The 21,738-nt window shown below is 48.5% G+C and overlaps 1 protein-coding gene across 1 annotated transcript; it reads left to right on the top strand.

Moving 5' to 3' along the window:
- Positions 1-18,957: 18,957 nt before the first annotated feature.
- LOC4346787 (uncharacterized) lies at positions 18,958-20,485 on the top strand. The gene has a single exon (XM_015755154.3). It carries the CDS (start codon positions 19,012-19,014, stop codon positions 20,413-20,415), a length of 1,404 nt encoding a protein of 467 aa, XP_015610640.1. The 5' UTR covers positions 18,958-19,011; the 3' UTR covers positions 20,416-20,485.
- Positions 20,486-21,738: the final 1,253 nt, after the last annotated feature.

Below are 21,738 nucleotides of genomic sequence, written 5' to 3'. Positions count from 1 at the left end.
GCCAAGCACACCACACCTCAGGTTTCACCCCCGTCCCCAGCGGGCAACGGGTAGTCCCCGCTCGTGCCTAGGTGAATCCGAAAGCGACAGAGGCCGTCGCAGGGCCCGCCCCGCTCCATCACGCCCACCCTTGCCTAGATGTGTCGACTAGAGGAAAGCTACACTACAACCGAGCCGTTGCCCACGCTGGCTTGTGGTAAGTACAATAAGTTCTTCTAGGGCATCCCACGAACCGGTCCTTAACTGCCATGGGTGCGACCAGCAAAACCATGCACCCACAGCCCACCATTCAGTCGCATTTTAGTTGGATAATTATGACCATGAAGCATGGCCAGATGTCTCGAGCACGCAGCTCATTCTGATACTAAAAGGTCTAATACGGTAATTATCCCATCAACTGAGCTAGTGGTAATTAAGTATGGCTAAGCATATAGTTCTAGCTAGGTCACATAAGTAACCTGAGCTAGTCGATTTATTACCCAATGTTGACAAAGGACATATATCAAGTAAATATGGCACAAGCGAGCAGATAGGTAAAACCCTGACCCCATGTAATTAGCAAAATATGCATATTTATTTGCAAATAGTAAAACATTTGTAAATTGGGATCAACATGCTTAAGGGGAATGTGTGACTTGCCTTGCTTCTTCACTTTGATCTTCCGAACTCTTTTCCTCGCGACCGCGGACTTCCGAAACGACGGGAACTACACGCTGGCACGCAAAACAAGGAAAAACTCTAATAAAAACCAAGGGAATAGTACATAAAAATTAAACAAACATGTAGAGATCAATTTTAGATGAATTTTGCAAATTGAATGGCCCAATTTGGAGTTCGTATGAATTAGATATGAATTTTAGAAGTTTTGAGCCATTTAAATGAATTTTAAGAATTAAACTCGATTTATTGTGCAATTATTATTTATTTTTACAAAGGAAATGGACCTCGCTGACGTCAGCAAGGGGCGGCCGGCGCCGACACGCGGGCCCCACATGTCAGCGAGTCAAAGGGGGAGGGCGCACGGTGGACATGGTCCACACGTGGCCTCGGGTGCGTGTCCACCACGTGGACGGCCCAGATCGGCCTGAGCCGATCAGGCGGCCAAGGGGAGTGGCAGCCAGGGGCACAGGCGCGGCACGAAGCCGGTCCGGCCGAGCCAAGGCGCGGCGGCGGCATGCGGCCACCGGCGGCAGCAGCCGGCGACGTGGAATGGTGGCGGGCGGCCGGAGGACAGCGGCGCGCACGGGGACGGCGACGCACCCCAAGAGGCGGCGGTCGGCAAGAAAGGGGGACGGGAAAAAAAAGGGAAGGGAGGAGAGGTCCTCACCGGAAGCGGCGGCCGGCGCGGAGGAAGATGACGGCGACGACGATTGCCTGATGGCGGCTTGCGAGGACGGAGGGCGGACGGGGTCGCTCTTGACCTTCAGAAGGAGAAGAGGGAGTTAGGGAGGGGAGGACCGATGCGGGGTGACTGGAAATGAAGGCCGATGGCGACGACAAGAGGTAGAGCTCACCGGCGAACTTAGAGGATGGGTTGGAGCGGCGGAAGACGAAGACCAAGCAGCGGACGAGGCGCGGCTGGCCTGGGCGCTGCAGCAAGAGGCGGCCGGAGGCGGCAAAAGCGACGGCGGCTCGGGTTGCGCGCGGGCACGGCATCAGGGCGGTGGTTCGGGGAAATAAAGTGGATGCCGGGATGGAGCTCGGGACAACGAGGCTAACGGTGGTGGCGGCGCAACGCGGCGGCGCGTGGCTGGAAGTCGACGGCGAGCGGCGTGGGGAGGGCGAGAGAGAGCGCGGCGGGCTCGGGTGAGGAGGGGAAACGAGAGACAATGCTCCGGGGATCGTTTTTATAGGATTGGGGAGGAGAAATCGTGGCCGGACGTGGCAGATTTGAGGCGGCAACGGCCGGCGACGTGGGCGACATCGTGGGCGAAGTGGGGGCTCGATTTGGCGCCAAAAATTGGGGAAAAGTGAGGGATTTGGTGGAGGAGGTGGTGAGGAATCGATTTTACTTGGTTTGGGCGCGAAGGCGCGAGCGGGAGGGCGCCGGATTTGGCGGGACGTGGCCGGCAATGGCGGTTGGGGTTGGCCGGCGAGAGGTAGGAGGAGGAGCTGACAGGTGGGGTCCACGGTCCCACCTGTCGGCCGGATGGAGAGAGAGGAGGGAAATCGGGGGACGTAAAGCAGACTTTCGCAAGGCGCGGGCCGGCCGAGAGAGGGAGGAAGCGCGCGGCCCACGGGAGAGGAGGGGAAGGCTTGGGCCAAGCCCAAAAGGGAGGGGAGGGGATTTTATTTGTTTTCTTTTTTTCAATTGGTTAAAATGAACTTTGTGCTTTTAAAATTATTTCTTGAGCTCCGAAAATTCACGGAAAATTCTAGAGAGTACATTAGGGCACAAAGAATATTACAGAATATTCCCGGCCAATGATTTTTAAAGGAAATTTTAATTTCCTCCATAATTCCACTTGATTAAATTGGTTTAACTTTTATTTAATTTCTAGAAAATGCATTATTAAATGATTTTTTTAATCCCGAACGAAAATCGGGGCGTTACAAATCTACCCCCCTTACAGGAATCTCGTCCCGAGATTCTGGGATGGCTAGAAAGAAAGCTGGAGCTGGCGGGCGGTTTGACTGATCTGACGGATCGGCATACTGCACTGCCCCCTTTCTGTCTCGAACTGACTGATTGACTGATTGTCCAAACTTGCACGACTGAACTGATTGATTCAACTTTTCTGTTCCTTTGCTTTGCAAGACTGGACCGACTGGTTCTACTTCAACTGACCCAGACAGGGCTGTGGATGCTTAAGGAACTTACTTATCTTGGACTGAATTGTTGAGGTTGGTAATTTTGGTAACCTGACAATTCACCATGCTGACTCGAAGAGGATGAAGTTGTTCCTGAAACTTGCATCTGACCTTTGTAACTCATTGATCCTACGTCCGCTTGAACGGGTTCTGACTCGAGTGACACGTAATTCCAGGAAACCTGCTTGACCTGTCTTTCGTCTGAACTGCAACTGTCCTCACTGTTGCTTCTCTAAGCTAAGCTGTTGAACTGGCCTCATCGGATGCCCTGAGATCGGCTTAGCTCTTCTGATACCTTGCAACAGGCTTCTTCAAGTGCTACCCGGATTGCTGCACTGGGTTGAACCTTCACTAAAACAGCGACGAAGTGAGCCAAAACTCATCTCCGAGACCTACCCCCCTTACAGGGAGTAGTCTTACTTTCTCCTGACTAGGAACAATTGGACTATTGTCCTTGAAAAATAACCAACACTTCTCTTACTTACAAAGGCCCTCACTTTGAAAACTGAAACTTCACCGATTCATCAAAATAGAGCAATGACGACGCACTTTCATCCCAGCAAGATTTGGAACTTAATCCTCAGTTGCTGATGGGAGATTCCTCATAAAGAAATTCTCATTTAGCTCCTGATCTTACTAACTCTTGACTACTTCCCCAACCAGTTCTAACTGCTGGTACAACTTTCTTGCTTCTGACTTGATTTTTGGTGTCATATGCCTAAACAGATTGCATAGTTAACATTCCTTGAAACAAGCACTGATCACCCAACAGATCCAACTCAAGAGGTCCTTTCCATGGCATGACATTTCACTTCTTCGACCATCCTTTGCTAACTCTTCCTGGGTTGACGGACTATAGATCCTGCAACAGCTTTCCGGAAAATACTGCAATCTGAACAACTATCGGAAACTGACTTTGATGCTGCCGAGAGTTTCTGCTCTTTGATCATAACCACTTCGCATCCATATCTTCGGTAAAGATGATTTGTTGAAAAGAGATTCTATGCCATATACCTTGTTGACTACACATTTCTATTTCTGGACCAAACTCTCGTATCTTCCAGACTCATGTATGGAACAATTTCTTTTTTTTTTCAACTTCTGAGAAACATTGAGATGATTCCTGGAACTTATATTGGTTGCCTTGAACTAAGCAAACACCTTCTAAATTCATGGTCACAACACTAAGGCGTAATTGCCGATTACCATCCTGTAACAGCTTCCAAGGTTAGAGATTTCCCAAGAGTCTCTATATGATGTCACTTTCAAATATTCCATCCCTGTTTTCATTTGAGTACCACTGATGTTGCCTTTAGAGAGATCTCATCATGTCGAGTGTTGAGGGTCTAACCATTTTCACTCCGTTGGTTAACCATTCCTCTATTGGCTCGCAAACAGGTTTTGGAGCTCAATAGAATTGCGATGAGTTAGGAGAGAAACCCTTGGTTTCTTGAGACACTGACAGATACCCATTTTGATTTGCTTTTGCATGCTGAAGATGAATCATAAAAGGAGAGGAACTGGCTGACTCATATTTTATTCAATATTTCCTTTTCATTACATGGCTGCCATAAACATATATGTATAATGAGAAGTACTACAAAATCAAACAATTGTAGACTGTTGCTGATTAGAACTGCCCTTTTCACGACTGAACTTGAAAAGTAGAAGTCTTGTCTAGAACTGCTATTGCTTCCATTATTCAAACCTGACTGACTTGTTTCTTTAGTTCCTACTACCAGAAGTCTCACCGGGAACGTTGCTCTGCTTGTTGATCTTCGATGGTGGAGGGGCAACTGTCTTGTCAGCTGTAACGGGTAGGATCTTCTTGCCCGTGGGGTTACCGAGCGGTGATTTGTCGATGGGCCTCCAGATTGGAGCAATACGAGGTGCATTGCTAGAACTGACAACAGTTGGGCGACCTGGTGCTGACAACACTTGCCGCGGGTGCTGACGAAGGAGCGTACTGCCTCTTTGTAGCTGTAGCGAGCTGTTGTTCTCCTGGCATTGCTTACCCTGCTGGCGTTGGTGCTGTAGGCTTGAAACGATTGCCGGTGGAACAATGCGACCTTTGACGGTGCCCTTGACGATAATCCGTTGGGGCGGAGGTTGCACATTCAGGTGTCGATTGGTGTCATGGGCAGTGCTGGTAACTTGTGAATCACGACGAACTGCCATTGCTGCTCTTGGAAGAGGACAATCACTGAAACGATGTCCTGGCTTACGACAGTTGCGACAGAATCGACCTGCTTGGTCCCGGGGTGCAGGCTTCTGATTATGCACTTTGGCAACTGAAACTGGAACAAGCAGAGACTTATGAACATCCTTGGTGACGTTGCTTCTTCCATGGTTGGCTTCCACTGGAGCTGGAGTTGGAGGAAGAGCAGAAGGATTGTGACCGCTGTTGTCGATTGTCATTGGTTGACGAATGGGTTGCACGATTGTCCCTTGTTCTTTCTTGGTCTTAGCTATGACCGCGTTCAACTGACAGTTCTTAGGCACATGATCTGTTCCTTCACACAAGAAACATGTGACCTTCCTTAAAGGGCATGCATCTAAGTAATGGGTATATTCACCACAGCGGCATGTGGGGAGGCATAAACTAGCAGTGTGTCCGACTATCCCACATCTAGCACATGCTTTGAACTTCAACTCTCTTTCCCTGAAACTGTCAAGGGTCGCATCATCATTGTCATCATTATCATCATCGTTGTCGTTATCGTCATCAGCAGAAAACCGTTCTCCTGATTCATCATCTTCGGGTCTGGGCGGACCGTACTTTATGAGATGACGGGTTAGCTGACGCGCTCCTCGGAAGGTATTTCTTCCTCTCTGACGCTTGGGTATCCTTGCTGCGTCTTCAGGAGTAAATTCTGAACCGGTGATGATCATGGTCCTGCCATTATCCATCTTCCATATCACTGTCCTGTTCGCTCCAGAGTTGGGCTGCAAAGTACCATCCTTCTTGTCGGTAGACTGACTTGGAGCTTGGTTACTCCCTGGGCACTACTTCTCGTCTTTTTCAGGTGACCTGGCGAACACCTTCCATGGACAGTTCCTTACATAATGACCTTGCTCACCACAGTCATAACAGGTAGCACTTACTTTCCTTTGGTCTGACGTTGACTTGGCTGTCGTTATCTTCGGGGATCTGGACAGCATTTTGACAGGGGTCTTCGGTGCCGATATTGGGAACTCCTGACTCTGACTCTGATTCGGGTTCCGGGCTGGCATCTGATCTCGCACCTGCGGTGGGTGACATTGACGTGACTCCTGACATTGTCGTTGCATTTGTTGCATCTGGTATATTTGGTACCGACGTCGCATCTGTTGTAACAACTCTTCCACTGTCTGAGTTTGATTAGCCATGACTTGGGGTTGAGGCTGATCTTCAAGAGGCTGACGTGGAATACTATTAGAATTGCACTGAGTTGCCCCATGAAACTAACGGGGTCTTGATCCGATGAAATTGTCCCTCATGCAGACCATCTGCTGCAGGCACCAGAGAGAGGGGGAAATGGGAGGGGTTACTAGAGATGAGGTACTAAACCACTTGCCTATTGATCTCTTGTGAATGGATTTTATGATTCAAGTTGTTTAAGCAAACAGCCTAGTATGGTCGCATCCCCACCAGTGATGCAAACCATACCCCTACACACAAGCAAACAACACACGATCTAGAAGCTAACGAAACTACCCTCCTGGGAAGGATTGGGTTTAGGTCATCTCCGAGAAAACTTCACTTGATCTTCGCGGAACGATGACTTTGAACTGATCTTCTCGCTCCTTGCATGAAGCTTGAGGCTTGACTTGACTTGACTTCCGAACAGACATGAAGTTGACGGCTGGTCCTCTAGGTGTGACAACTAAAAGAATTGGAGAGACTGGGAGGAGAATTTTGAAAAACCGTTTGACAAAGAAATGCCGAAGGGCGAGAGGAGACAATTTACAAATAGGGTTTTTAGAAAACTTGTTCTTAGGGTTTGACCATTTGGCTCAACCTACAGTCGAGTTGGCTCTGATACCACTTTGTCACGCCCAGAAATTTAACCCAAATTTCCAGACTATTTTGCGTATTAAATCCCTGTCCAGGACCAGCCAGGGTACACAAAACGACAAGTAATATATAGTTCCAAACGTAAATAAAGCGTAAAATACTTACGGAAGAGGCACTTAGTCCTCACACCGAAACAGAACGACAGCAGCGGAAAAGGGCGATTCTAGCGGGGCTTCAGCTCCACTCCACAGGCAAAACTCAACTGGGGTCTGAGCCTTGGTCCTCTAACTCCATCTTCAGCTTAGAAGCACTACACTTCTGAAAAGAGGGAATAAAAGCAAGACTGAGTACAACCACCGTACTCAGCAAGCCACACCAACGATGCAGATGTGCAAGGGGATACAAGGATGGTTTGTGGCTATTTGCATAAAGGCGGTTGTAAAACATTTTATTGAGCAAAACAGTAAAACTGTTGAGTAATTAAAGTAACATTAAATCTCCACTGATCAACGCTACACCACGTTGAACAGGCCCAACCAACCCACCTGAACTACAGTGTATTGGGTCGATTTATTAAGATGGGACTAATCACGGTGAATCTGGTCGACCGCCCATAACCGCGGGCTCGGCTATTCGAATAGTTTTACTCTGATCAGAGGTGTACAACTGTACCCACAAGACACAGCCCCACGACACGTTTCCGTGCGCCGACATGCCACCACGACATACCGGAAAGAGGCCGTGACAGGACCCTTCGCATAACCCCCTCTAGCCAAGCACACCACACCTCAGGTTTCACCCCCGTCCCCAGCGGGCAACGGGCAGTCCCCTCTCGTGCCTAGGTGAATCTGGAAGCGACAGAGGCCGTCGCAGGGCCCGCCCCGCTCCATCACGCCCACCCTTGCCTGGATGCGTCGACTAGAGGAAAGCTACACTACAAGCCCAGCCGTTGCCCACGCTGGCTTGTGGTAAGTACGATAAGTTCTTTCAGGGCATCCCGCGAACCGGTCCTTAACTGCCATGGGTGCGACCAGCAAAACCATGCACCCACAGCCCACCATTCAGTCACATTTTAGTTGGATAATTACGACCATGAAGCATGGCCAGATGTCTCGAGCACGCAGCTTATTCTGATACTAAAAGGTCTAATACGGTAATTATCCCATCAACTGAGCTAGTGGTAATTAAGCATGGCTAAGCATATAGTTCTAGCTAGGTCACATAAGTAACCTAAGCTAGTCGATTTATTACCCAATGTTGACAAAGGACATATATCAAGTAAATATGGCACAAGCGAGCAGATAGGTAAAACCCTGACCCCATGTAATTAGCAAAATATGCATATTTATTTGCAAATAGTAAAACATTTGTAAATTGGGATCAATATTCTCAAGGGGAATGTGTGACTTGCCTTGCTTCTTCACTTTGATCTTCCGAACTCTTTTCCTCGCGACCGCGGACTTCCGAAACGACGGGAACTACACGCTGGCACGCAAAACAAGGAAAAACTCTAATAAAAACCAAGGGAACAGTACATAAAAAGTAAACAAACATGTAGAGATCAATTTTAGATGAATTTTGCAAGTTGAATGGCCCAATTTGGAGTTCGTATGAATTAGATATGAATTTTAGAAGTTTTGAGCCATTTAAATGAATTTTAAGAATTAAACTCGATTTATTGCGCAATTATTATTTATTTTTACAAAGGAAATGGACCTCGCTGACGTCAGCAAGGGGCGGCCGGCGCCGACACGCGGGCCCCACACGTCAGCGAGTCAAAGCGGGAGGGCGCACGGTGGACATGGTCCACACGTGGCGTCGGGTGCGCGTCCACCACGTGGACGGCCCAGATCAGCCTGAGCCGATCGGGCGGCCGAGGGGAGCGGCAGCCAGGGGCACAGGCGTGGCACGAAGCCGGTCCGGCCGAGCCAAGGCGCGGCGGCGGCATGCGGCCACCGGCGGCAGCAGCCGGCGACGTGGAATGGCGGCGGGCGGTCGGAGGACAACGCCGCGCACGGGGACGGCGACGCACCCCAAGAGGCGGCGGTCGGCAAGAAAGGGGGACGGGAAAAAAAAGGGAAGGGAGGAGAGGTCCTCACCGGAAGCGGCGGCCGGCGCGGAGGAAGATGACGGCGACGACGATTGCCCGATGGCGGCTTGTGTAACATCCTGAAAATTCTCAACAATAAAAATTACTAAAATTTTGAACTTTTTAACACTTTTTGCATCATGCTGGATGTTATGGTTGCTTTTACTTGCCAAACTATAAATTGTCACAATGGAAAATTAAACTAAAGTTATACAGCTAAGTAATAATTATAATAATAAAATATTTATTATGAACCCCATAAATATTTACGCACGAGAAAACAAAGCCAGACAAAGGGAAGGTTAATTACCAATTTAATTTATGGATCAAATATTGAATACTTGAACCATGTGATGCGTGCCATGAAATATAAACACTTAGGAAATGATAATCATTCAAATAAATGAAACTCTATCTATAGAATAGTTTTACTGGGAAAATTAATTAGATATTATATAGATTGAATTGAATCACAAATGCTAAATTATAGAAATCCATGTAGTGGTAAAACCAATCCAAAAAGATAAACCAATATGTGTCAAAACAGATAAATACCAAAATCCCCAAATATAGGAAATTATAAAAATCTAGGATATATATTAAATATTGGACCATATTAAATTTTGGGAAAATTCACATTTGAGCACTTAATATAGTCACTCAACTGCTTAGGAGTAAATACAAATTTAATTTGCAACTTTTCTCAATTTATAAATAAACCAAAGCCCTAAAAATAGGAATACTTAGAAAAATATATAATAAAAATAAAAATATGTTCAATATTAAATTTGAATACAAATTTCGATGGATTAACTTAGGCTTGGTGTATTTTACATTGTGACAAAATTAGTGGCAATAGTATATTTTTCCTAATTGCAAAATACCCTATAAAATCAAAAACAGTTGGCTAGCACTGTTCATTAGCCCTCTAGGTGTTTGATTTGGTTCCCTAACCACCACCCCTCCTCTGCCGTGCTCCCCCTCGCTCCCCGCGCCGCCCCTGCGCGCGCCACGCCGCTGCCGCCCTCTGCTGCGCCGCTGCCTTGCGCCCCGCGCCGCCGTGCGCCGTCTTGTCACCGCAGTCGCCCTGCCGCGCCACCGCGTCATGTCACCGTCGCCGCGCCGTCTCCATACCGCCGCGCGCCATCGCTGTCGTCGGTCACATCCGTCCTCCGCGCGTGCCGTCGTCGTCGCCGTCGCATCGACATCATCGCCGCGCCGCGCGCCGTCGCCATCGCCGTTGCGTCGGCTTCGCAGCCGTGCCCCGGCGCCTCGCGCCGCGCACACACCACCTCGCGCCCCGCGCAGCGCCGCCTGCCCGTCGCGTCGCCGCTGCCGCGCCGCGCGCCGTCGCCGTCATTGCCTCGCGCCGCGCGCCGCCGCTGTCACGCCGTCCTGCGCCCGCGCGTCGCGTCCGTCGTGTCGCCGTCGTCTCGAGCCCCGCACTGCCCTGTCGCCATCGCCGCGCGCCGAGCCCCGTGCCGCGCCACGCCGTCCCGTCGCCGCGTCGCCGTCCCGTCGACGCTCCGCCGTCGTCATCGCGTCGCCCGTCGCCCTGCGCCGTTGCGTCACCCGCCATCCTGTCGCCGTCGCCCTGCGCCGTTGCCGCGCCACCAAGCCACGAGCCGCCGCCGCGCCCCGAGCCCCGTGCTGCTACCGCGTCATCGCGTCACCGCTGTCGCCATCAGCGCCTCGAGCCCCACCCGCGCCGCGCACTGTCGCCGTCGCGCTGCGCCGTCCCGTCGCCGCGCGTCGCCGTCGCCCCAAGCCCCACGTCGCCACGCCGTTCCGTCGTTGTTTAAAGCCGGCCACCCCTCCCCGCGCCCTATAAATCCCTCCCCCGGTCGCCCTTCCATCCCACACCACTCCCCCCTCCTTCCCCTCCTTTTTCCCCCTTCCCCTCCACCACGCCGCGCCGCCGCCTTCGTGCCGCCACGCCGTGCGCCGCCGTTGCGCCGCCCTGGCGCCGCCGCACCGCCGCCTTCGTGCCGCCGCGCCGTCGCTGTCATCGTGCCGCCGTCGCCGCCGCCGTCGTCGGTAAGCCGCCGCCTCCTCCCCTTGCTCGGTCGTTGTCGCCAGAGAGCCGAGAGAGAGAGGAGGGAGAAGAAGCCGGGAGGGAGAGAAGAGAGAAAACAGAGAAGAGAGAGAGAAAAGAGAATGGGGGAGAGAGGTTAGAGTGGGCCCCACCTATCATTAATTCCATCCAATTTCCCTTAGAAAAATAATTCTGTAGAAAAGAAAATCAAGACCTTGACCCCACCTGTCAGTCACTATAGCTTGTGGATAAGGTTGTGTTATAAATAAATGAATTAGGAGCAGTACCATTTCGCAATTATTAGAATTAATTCAAATTTGAATCTTTACACTAGCATAACTTATTCATTTCAGCTCCGATTTGAGTGAAACTTGAACCTAAATTCATCTAAATTCATAAGCTTTCCAATGATATATAATTCACTATTTGATAAAATATATTTATAAATATTAAATAATTAATATCAAGATGATGCATAATAGTCAACTTAAAAATATGCTAATAAATAAAATTAGTATTGTACAGTAGAGTGGATGTAATAATATTTGTCTCTAACATGTCTTGCCACTGTAACAACCACACAAACTAATTTTATGTGATGTCTCAAATGAATGGATGTATAGGAAAATACTAGTACTTATTTAATATTCGATGGCCATATAATTAAATCCATGGCTTATAGGTTATTTAAATCAAGTATAGCCTTATGATTATGTAACTAAAATATAAACACACATAGAAGAATCTTTAACTTGTTTAGGAGAGTAATCACAGAGCTAGTTGTATTTGGACCACTTAAAAAAAATTAGTTGATACAATGTCATGTGAAGTAGAATATATATATATAGAGTCGGTTGATATCCATTAGTTAACCAAACAGAGCCATCTTAAAATCAACATGTATTGTATAGCTTACAGTAAAAAGAAACTACTCAAATATATGATCCAATAATAAGATATTGTTGCCTACACATATACTATACATCCCATTATAGTGGTACGGTATAGTATTAATTTGCGTGTTGCATATATGAAATTAAGAGGGAGTGTATGACAAACATGTATATTAGATAAATACTAGTTATAAATCTTGACCTCATATAATTATAATTATAGTTAACCTGTAAATTAGGATTACTCATTGTAAAATTATGTGATGGGATAATCTGTAACCATAATATGATTAACCTAAACAACTCTAACATACAAAGCATGGATAATTATTAACCTTTTATAATTTACTGTGACAAGTAAAATATGTTCATAATTAAAGTAAAGCTTCCATCAATAAAATAAATAATACAAATGATTCACTGTAATTATTTGATTGATCCTAAATCCATCCGACAACAGAACCTCTAGTATACGACCATTTTATTTAGATAGATGCATGTGTAGCCATAATCCTTCCATAGCCATTAGCTAGACTAAACCACAAATTAGCCAGATACGTATCTCATTCATACTATATTGGCTAGCTCCTAAATAGACCACCATGATAACAGAAAGATTAAGAGACTTTAGCCCTTAGCATGTTGGAACCCATTAGCAAGCGCGAATAATATGAGCAACCTTAGGTTCAACCTCAACAAATATATTTTGTTTGTGCATATTTGATTGTTGCTTGAATATTGGTTTTTCTCGCGTATTATAGACTTGTGTATATCGGTTAGTCGTGAGGCAACGTCAGCAACTTCCAGGAGGTGAAGGTTGATCAAGAATTATATCAAGAATAAGGACTATCCTGAGCAAGGCAAGTCATCACTATTCCTTGAACATGTTGATCCCAATTGCGAAATTGTTTTGTTTACAAATAAAATTGCATGCAATAATGAACATCCTACTTGTGATTATGCCATGCCTTGATTATTGTTTACCCTTAAATCTTTGTAACCATGTTTACGTATGAGTCCCTAGTCAACTATGACAATTGCTTAGAAATGCTATTCTAGAATCATGCATACTCATATTTATCAAATGCTATATGCTTGGGCAATTACCTTTGGGAAGGTAATTGAGATGCGGCATGTGGAGACATGAGCGCCACATTGCCATGATGTTGATGACATGATTTGTGAAAGGAGAAATAAAATTAAACAACTGTTTTCGACTGGGGCGGACGGAGGATTTGGGTGGTATCTGGAAAAGGCTAGTACCGTCCCCGGTCAATTAAGGACTGGGCCATGAAGTTAAGCATGAAACGACCCCCGTACAACCGTACTTCTCGAATAGGTATAGACCTAGCGGATTAGATAGCCGAGCGGAGGCAGTATCCCTGCATAGATGGTTCACCCCTGAGTGAGGCAGGTGCGCTACGATGGGACAGCCGTTGAGGTAGGGCCGAGAAGCGTGCCCTACATCGGTGTCGCCATTGGTAGGACTGCCATGAGTGTGTGAGAGAGAGAACTTAACTTGAACCATAATTTAATATGCGTGTGAGACTTCTCTTTCCTGGGAGCGCCAGAACTCCTCTCACTGCTAGAAACATGGACGCCTAGAGTGCATGAGGATTTAAGTTCATGGAGCGGGTACTGCCAATGCGAGGTTATCGAAAAGCTTTGCCGTGACGCGTCTCATGTGTTGGGACGAGGCTCATGTGTTGGGCAGTCGCGGAGTGCGGGTAAAGTGTACATCCACTGCAGTGTGAGTAAACCAAATCTATTCGAATAGCCGTGCTCGCGGTTATTGAGCACCGGGACATGTATTACACTTGGCTACACTCTAAATTCTTAACTTGTGGGGGATGGGATATTGCATGATGAATTTTATGCTGATGGAGCCACTTCCCGAGAGGAGGGAAGGTGGACATCCTTAGAAAACCACGATGATTCAATGGCGGGAAGCTATCCTTTGGATCACAATAGATGGTGGACAGAACCGTCGTTATTTAAAGTGAACACTGGTACTAAAATTTGATCAGTCTATGCTAGATTTTAGGTTTGTGAAAAGAAATGTAAAATTAGCTTTATGTAGAAGAACCTGAAGCCATTCCTTGAAATATCCTCTATCATATGCATTGTTGTTGTGGTGGCTTGCTAAGTACGGTTGGTACTCACCCTTGCTATTTATATATCTTTTAGGAGAGTGTTGAAGAGAAGCCCTTGTAGGTACGCTTGCGTATCCCACAAGATGATCAGAGTGCGGTCTTGTTCTAAGTCTCGTTCCCTAGTCGACTGCCTGTGGCATGTTAACCGGGCCCTTATATTATTTTGTTTTCTGCTGTTGTTCTCTGATAGTTGTTGGCCTACCTGGCCCTAATGTAAGTATTTATCTCTTTTAGCCTAAATTCACTCATGATATGTTGTGATCCAACTATGTATGTGTGTACCAACTACAGATCCAGGGATTGGTACGGATAAACACAGAAGATTTCCGATTTCCGAAATCGGGGGTCTACAGCTTGCGAGGACGGAGGGCGGACGGGGTCGCCCTTGACCTTCAAAAGGAGAAGAGGGAGTTAGGGAGGGGAGGACCGATGCGGGGTGACTGGAAATGAAGGCCGATGGCGACGACAAGAGGTAGAGCTCACCGGCGAACTTAGAGGATGGGTTGGAGCGGCGGAAGACGACGACCGAGCAGCGGACGAGGCACGGCTGGCCTGGGCGCTGCAGCAAGAGGCGGCCAGAGGCGGCAAAAGCGACGGCAGCTCGGGTTGCGCGCGGGCACGGCATCACGGCGGTGGTTCGGGGAAATAAAGTGGATGCCGGGATGGAGCTCAGGACAACGAGGCTAACGGTGGTGGCGGCGCAACGCGGCGGCGTCTGGAGCGGCGGCGGCGCACGGCTGGAAGTCGACGCCGAGCGGCGGCGCGCGGGAGCGGCATGGGGAGGGCGAGAGAGAGCGCGGCGGGCTCAGGTGAGGAGGGGAAAAGAGAGAGGATGCTCCGGGGATCGTTTTTATAGGATTGGGGAGGAGAAATCGTGGCCGGACGTGGCGGATTTGAGGCGGCAACGGCCGGCGACGTGGGCGACATCGTGGGCGAAGTGGGGGCTCGATTTAGCGCCAAAAATTGGGGAAAAGTGAGGGATTTGGTGGAGGAGGTGGTGAGGAACCTATTTTACTTGGTTTGGGCGCGAAGGCGCGAGCGGGAGGGCGCCGGATTTGGCAGGACGTGGCCGGCAATGGCGGTTGGGGTTGGCCGGCGAGAGGTAGGTGGAGGAGCTGACAGGTGGGGTCCACGGTCCCACCTGTCGGCCGGATGGAGAGAGAGGAGGGAAACCGGGGGACGTAAAGCAGACTTTCGCAAGGCACGGGCCGGCCGAGAGAGGGAGGAGGCGCGCGGCCCACGGGAGAGGAGGGGAAGGTTTGGGCCAAGCCTAAAAGGGAGGGGAGGGGATTTTATTTTTTTTCTTTTTTTTTAATTGGTTAAAATGAACTTTGTGCTTTTAAAATTATTTCTTGAGCTCCGAAAATTCACGGAAAATTCTAGAGAGTACATTAGGGCACAAAGAATATTACAGAATATTCCTGGCCAATGATTTTTAAAGGAAATTTTAATTTCCTCCATAATTCCACTTGATTAAATTGGTTTAACTTTTATTTAATTTCTAGAAAATGCATTATTAAATGATTTTTTTTTAATCCCGAACGAAAATCGGGGCGTTACATATCGCAACATTTCCTCAACAACCTGGGGCTGCCAAACCACATTACAGGAATATGGAGAGATTTAATAAAAGAAAAAAGTCCTCGTACCTGCAAATCTAGATAGACGAGGCGCCGCCGGTGGAAGAAATCAAATCTGGGAGCTTCTCTGTTCTCACCACGAGCAATCTTGTGTCCAGCAGCAATCTTCTGCAAGAACAAGCTCTCCTCAAATCGAGTTGGCCTTGCTCTCCGATTTACTACGTGGAGACTGGAGGCTCTACTACATTTATATAAGGGCACGGGATTACTGCAGATGATGAGGATGCCTGAGAGTTCAGCAAGGGGAGGAGGATGATTGCAAATTGACCGGATCTATAAGCCCTATAGTTCAGCTCTCCCTTGTGAGCCAGCCTTTTCTCGCTCCTATGGGCTAGCTCGCCCCCACAGGCTAGGATTTTTTTCTGATTTCAAACGACTGGCCTGGCCAGGCTAGGCCCCTGCTAGCCTTGGATCCAAACGCACCCTTCTGACCACCTTCTACACTCGAAAGCAATGGCGATTCTAGCAGGTAGGCTCCATCAGGCTCTAGCCTACCCTCCAATTTTTACCGAAAATAGTTCAACTACATAGCAAAACCATGGGGAGAAATGTCATTGCGGCTTTTGTTGGGGACGAAGATGAACAGCGGTAACGCTCAACGTCGAGAAAGAAGGCCGGGAAGCTTACTTCTCAGCTATGATATTGGCCCACAACTAGATCAGTGGTTAAATAGACTAGTGCCAATAGGGCCCAGCGATTGGGAGATATGCTCCTGCAAGGCCGTGACTCGGCGAGCTCAGGATGTTAAGCACACTCCGCTGCGTGCCTTCTAGTCACGTATATATATGTCTCTCTCATGACCAAATGAAGAACGCGGATCCAAACTTAGACACTCGTACCTCAAAAGAATTTGTCAGCATCGTCGGTACCGGCCCACACTAGCTGTTACAGTGCGCAATCCGGGCCACCAACCATGGGCCACACCCAAGTCACAACTGGGCCTGCTCTACCACATGCCCAATCGGAGCCACAACTTTAGGTCTTGGGCCTACACAACTCAAAAACTAGTTTGATGGGTGAGTACTGCACCCCCATCATCAATTACCGATGTGAGACTAAACCCAATAATCTCCCCTATCACACATCGGGCCCAACAACCTCCCGCATCACATCAAACCATTAACCATTTGACCCCGAAGACTTACCTGGGCTCCCCACCATGTGACCCATGAAAATTGTTCCGGATTCCAATCTTGGGCTCTGATACCACTTGTTGGTGGGCCACCCATGTCACAACTGGGCCTGCTCCACCACAGGCTCAACCGGAGCCACAAATTTAGCTCCTGGGAATACACAACTCAAAAGATTAGTCTGATGGGTAAGTATTGCCCCCACCTTTTAAGTCGTGCTCCCCCATCATCAATTAACGATGTGGGACTAAATCCAACAATGGTCATGCCCCGTGCAACCATGGGAGAGGGAGGAAAGAGAGCTCGTCTCGGCAGCCAGGGAGAAAGCCCCTAGCTCTATGCCGCACCACTGCCAGACTCGTGGTCGAGTAGTTTCTGTCGAGCTCACGACCCCTCAATCGTCACCGGGTCTGAAGCTCGAGACCGCTGATGAGGAGGGGAGCTCGAGATCGTCAGCACGAACCGTGAGGACGTCGACCCCTCATTCTTCTTCTTCACCTCGTCGTCCTCTCTACTTCCTCGTCATCATGAGAGGGAGAGATGGCTTTGATTTGTGCATGTCGGAGCTCGCCGGTCGCGCCACCCCCAGGTTTGCGTGTGTGGATGGGGAAAGGCAATTGGCTGTTGAGGAAGAGAAGGAGCTGCAAAGGGAAGGATGCACGACACTGGCCACGACCATCGATGAGGTAGACGAGTCGTGTTTCTCATCGGTTGGGTGACTATGCGGCATAGTTGTAGTGGGAGAAGAGAAGATCAGTTGGCTCGGTGGAGTGGTGGAGATGGGGAAAGTACGAATGAGTTGTTGATAGGTGGGGATGGGGGTGCGATTATTAATTGTTCTCAGCATTGGGGCAGAAATGAATAAAAGCATGAGTTGAATCATAAAATTTATTGTCAGTAAAAAAACTCTATTTAAAGCCAAATACACTGTGGAGGGTGTTTCCTACAACTTTTGGTAGGCCTAATTGCCGACTTAAGCTTATCAAGTGTGGTACTTACACTGCTTGCTCCAATGGCTTCATCAAACACCGGTCAGTAAATATTACCAAATTCGACACATAAACTTAATTAGGTCACATGTATATAACCTAAGTTCGTGACTAAGAAAATTAGGGAAAATCCTCCCCATCGGGCGCCCGATGGGGGGGTGGGGAGAAAAAATCGGACTCCCGCGGCTCCCACGCCTCACGCGCCACCCCCACCACGCACGCTTTGCAGCAAATCACCTGCATATTACGGAAACGCCCTATTAGGAGAATCCGTTTTATTTTTTTTCCACCAACAATGTTTCAGCTAGTGTACTCATGATGTTTCATTATGTATGTACCAAAAATTGCTGTAGATTTTTGATACTGTCTTAATAATTTTATCTTGATTGACACGTGGTTTGTTGATGCAGATGGTTTAAGAGTTGCAATGGCTTAAAATCATTTTGCATATGTTAAACCAAATTGTTTCATCTAGCGATCTAATTGTATTTCACTTTTTTTTTTAAGAATTGAAACATTATTTCTCTATTTGCTAAAATATTATTTTTATATATGGTGAAACAACGCCCGATTTTGTGGAAACCGTTGTTTCATATGTTGTAGCAAAATGTTTTATGAGGTGATTTTGTTGTGTTTCAGCTTTTTAAAAGATTGAAACATTTTCGATCTATTTAGCGAAATATTTTCAGTCTACTTAGTGACACAGCGTCCAATTTTTGAGAAAAAAATCGGACGCCTGATTTGCAGGCGACTCAGAAAATTAGCGCTCCAATAATACTCCTGTACAGTGAAATGTTCTTAATATGTACAGATGCTTGTCGGAAGAACATATGCTTGATTTTCTCGCCGAGAAGATAAGATAAGTTCTTCTCCACTTGTCTCGCTAGCTTTTAGAAAGCAGCTCCTTTTTTTCTCCTATGGACTCACGACTCAGTCACGCATGCAGGCACATGTCTTTGCCATAAAGCGTGTTTGCTGACTAGCTAAAGTATGCAAAATTCTAATATAACACCACCAGCAATGCTGGGTCTTCTCTTTTGAAACAAAAAACAATGTGAACTCAGCAGCTAGCGAAACTACTTGGAGGGAACTCTTCCCTACTCTAGCATGTGCGAAATCACACACCAAAAACATTAGTTTAATTAATTGTAGGACAAGATAGCAAACGTGTGGCTACTTAATTACAACCTATATATACATATAGCCAATCCATGGTAGATATCGATCTGAACATCCAGTAGTGTAGCTAGTACAGTACTGATCTCCTCCTATACATGGCAAAGGAGAAAGCTCCTTGCTGCAGTACAAACAACAGCAGCAAAGCACCGGCGACGGCGAGGCCGACGACCAAGGGGTCAACAACAGCGTCCGGCAATGGCAGGCCACCGCCGACGACGCTGCACGACGTCCCCGACAAGCTCCTGGAGCTCATCCTCCAAAACCTCGATTCGTCTCTCTCGCTCGTCCGCGCCGCGGCGACATGCCAGCGGTGGCGCCGAGTCATCACCCAACAGAGCTTCGTCCTCGACTACGACATACCACCGCATCAGATCGTGGGCCACTACCACCACCGTCTCCATCCACCATCCTTCACTACTCCCAAACCCAGAGGCTGCTGCAGCAGCGTCGCGTTCGTCCCCACCTCGCCGGAGTTTCTCACCACCGGCCGCCGCCGCCGCCGCTTCTCCCTCGACTTCCTCCCCGGTGGCGGCTCGCGGTGGGAGATCGTCGATAGCCGTGGCAGCCTCCTCCTCCTCGCCAAGAAAAAGAAATCCAACTGGATGCGCCGCTGCTTCCCCGACCTCGTCGTCTGCGAGCCGGTCACACGGCGGCACAAGGTGATCCCTCGCATGGAGGTGATGAAGTACCACCACTGCGTCGGCGTGTTCCTCCTCGACTTCGACCGCAACGGCAGCTTCTCCATGTCCAATTTCAAGGTGACATGCGTGGTGTACCAGCCATACTTCGGTGTGTCCGGAGATGTTGGCACGATTACTGTTTGCGAGTACATGGAGGACATGTGGGATTGGACCCGGCACATGAAGCCCGACGAAGATGATGAGGTACCCAAGCTTTTCGAGTGGTACGTCGTCGTCACGCATCTCAGAACCAGACCCGGTATCCATCTCCATGATAGGGATTCCCTTCGTTTTCTTGGCCATGCTGGGGGCTCGATATTCTGGGCGATCAAGGAAGACGAAGGGTCACTGCTAATTCTCGATGAGAATGGGATTGATCCCCACATTTTACGCACGCCAGCGGGTGTGCGAGGGTCAGAGCTGCGAGCTATCGTCGACGGCAATGGCGACCGTCACAACGTGCGCGTCGTCGTCTTAGAGGGAGAGACTCTCCGTGTTGTGACATGGTTGTGCGACACTGATGAGTTGGTTCTTGAGAAGAGCCTCCATTTGGTGGAGGCTACTCGTAGGCTACAAGGCTACAAGGAGAGCTGTTTTTGCGGCGGAGTGGACATCGTCACGGTGAGCACGTCGTGTGCTGTTGTGACGCCGGTGGAGGAGAAGACGACATGGATGGTCTCCATCGACCTTGAGACCATGGAGGTGACGGAATGCAAGTACGCAAGTGTTGCGTATCCGTGTGAGCTTCCGTGGCCACCTACCTTAAGCGCTTGCACCGTGAATTGTAGAAGATTTGGATATATATGGTCGTTGCCCTAACATCTGTGTCTATTGATTGGAATAATACCCTTTAATCTTGTAAGATGATATAAACATGGCCCTTGCTTTTCTTGAATGTGTAGATTGGATTTAGTGTTGTATGTTCATGAAGAGAGCTATATGATGATATTATGACCTCTGCAACAAAATTTTGTTTGAAAATTTTAAAATCATTTGAAAATCATGCAAGGGATGCATGCATTTATGTTATAAAATCGATGCTCTTTTGAACCCTTTGACATTAGAGAAGAAGCTAGGCAGAACTACTACTAAATATGTGCAATCACTTATGGCCAGAATTGAGCTTACAACAGTGGCCAAATCCTCCTCCATCTCCTCTTCTCCTCCACCTCCATCCCTGTCCCCTCACCAACTCATCCGGCCTTCCTCTTTTCCCTCAGGCGGTGACAATGATAGCCACGGCGACGGTGCGTAGATCTATCGCTGGCCGTGACGACGACGGTGGCGACAGTGCATGAATCCACTGCCGACCGTGACGACGACAAAAATCTGGATCCGCCACCAACTAGCCTTGGGCGCATGGATCGGCCGCTGGCCGGGACAACAATGACGGCCGCGACGACGATGGCAACAGCGCCTGGATCCACCGTCGGCCGCGACGACGACAACGGTTGGATCCGCCGCTAGCTAGCTTGGGGCACATGGATCCACCACCCAGCAGTCTCAGGTGAGCGGGTCCATCACCGACGCCTCAGGCCGTTCTCGAAAGCGGCTTCGACTTCAACTAGCAGCGGCTTTGGTAGGTTGGGTGGTGGCTCTCAGGCTGCGCCGGCGGCTTCGACCGGCGAAGATTTTTTTTGCTTTGTGTGATATTTGATGAATTTGATGAATAAATTTGTTGAATGGATCGGGGGCATTTGAATATGCTCGAATATGGAATTTTTGAATTTGTTAGGTTTTTTTTTTGCGCTTTGTAAATACTTTCTTAGGCGACCTACGAAAATACACTATTTTCGCGGGGATTAGCCTCGTGTTATAACTGATTTGTCCGACGGCAAAAATGATTGTTTTAAAGTAGTGCCCAAATTTTCTAAGCCAATCCGTCTAGCTAGACACACAATCAGTTTCAAGAAGAAAAGATTCAGTTAATCAAATTCGAGCTTAATTAGTGGCATGCGAAGCATATTCGACAATGACCCACGTACGCTTTCCTCGTCACCCGCACGTTCAACCATGCAATACATGTGCAGCCCATTTTCCAGATATTCTAGCGGACGAAGCAGCTATCCACGCGCATATGGAGTCAGCTTTTTACGCGACGTACTTGCCGCGCGCCCCACGCTTACACTACACACGCTCTTA

Source organism: Oryza sativa, chromosome 9, assembly GCF_034140825.1.
Source record: "Oryza sativa Japonica Group chromosome 9, ASM3414082v1".
Lineage (NCBI taxonomy): Eukaryota > Viridiplantae > Streptophyta > Magnoliopsida > Poales > Poaceae > Oryza > Oryza sativa.
Note: the sequence above shows the minus strand (reverse complement) of the source record. Positions and strands in the feature narration are given on the sequence as shown.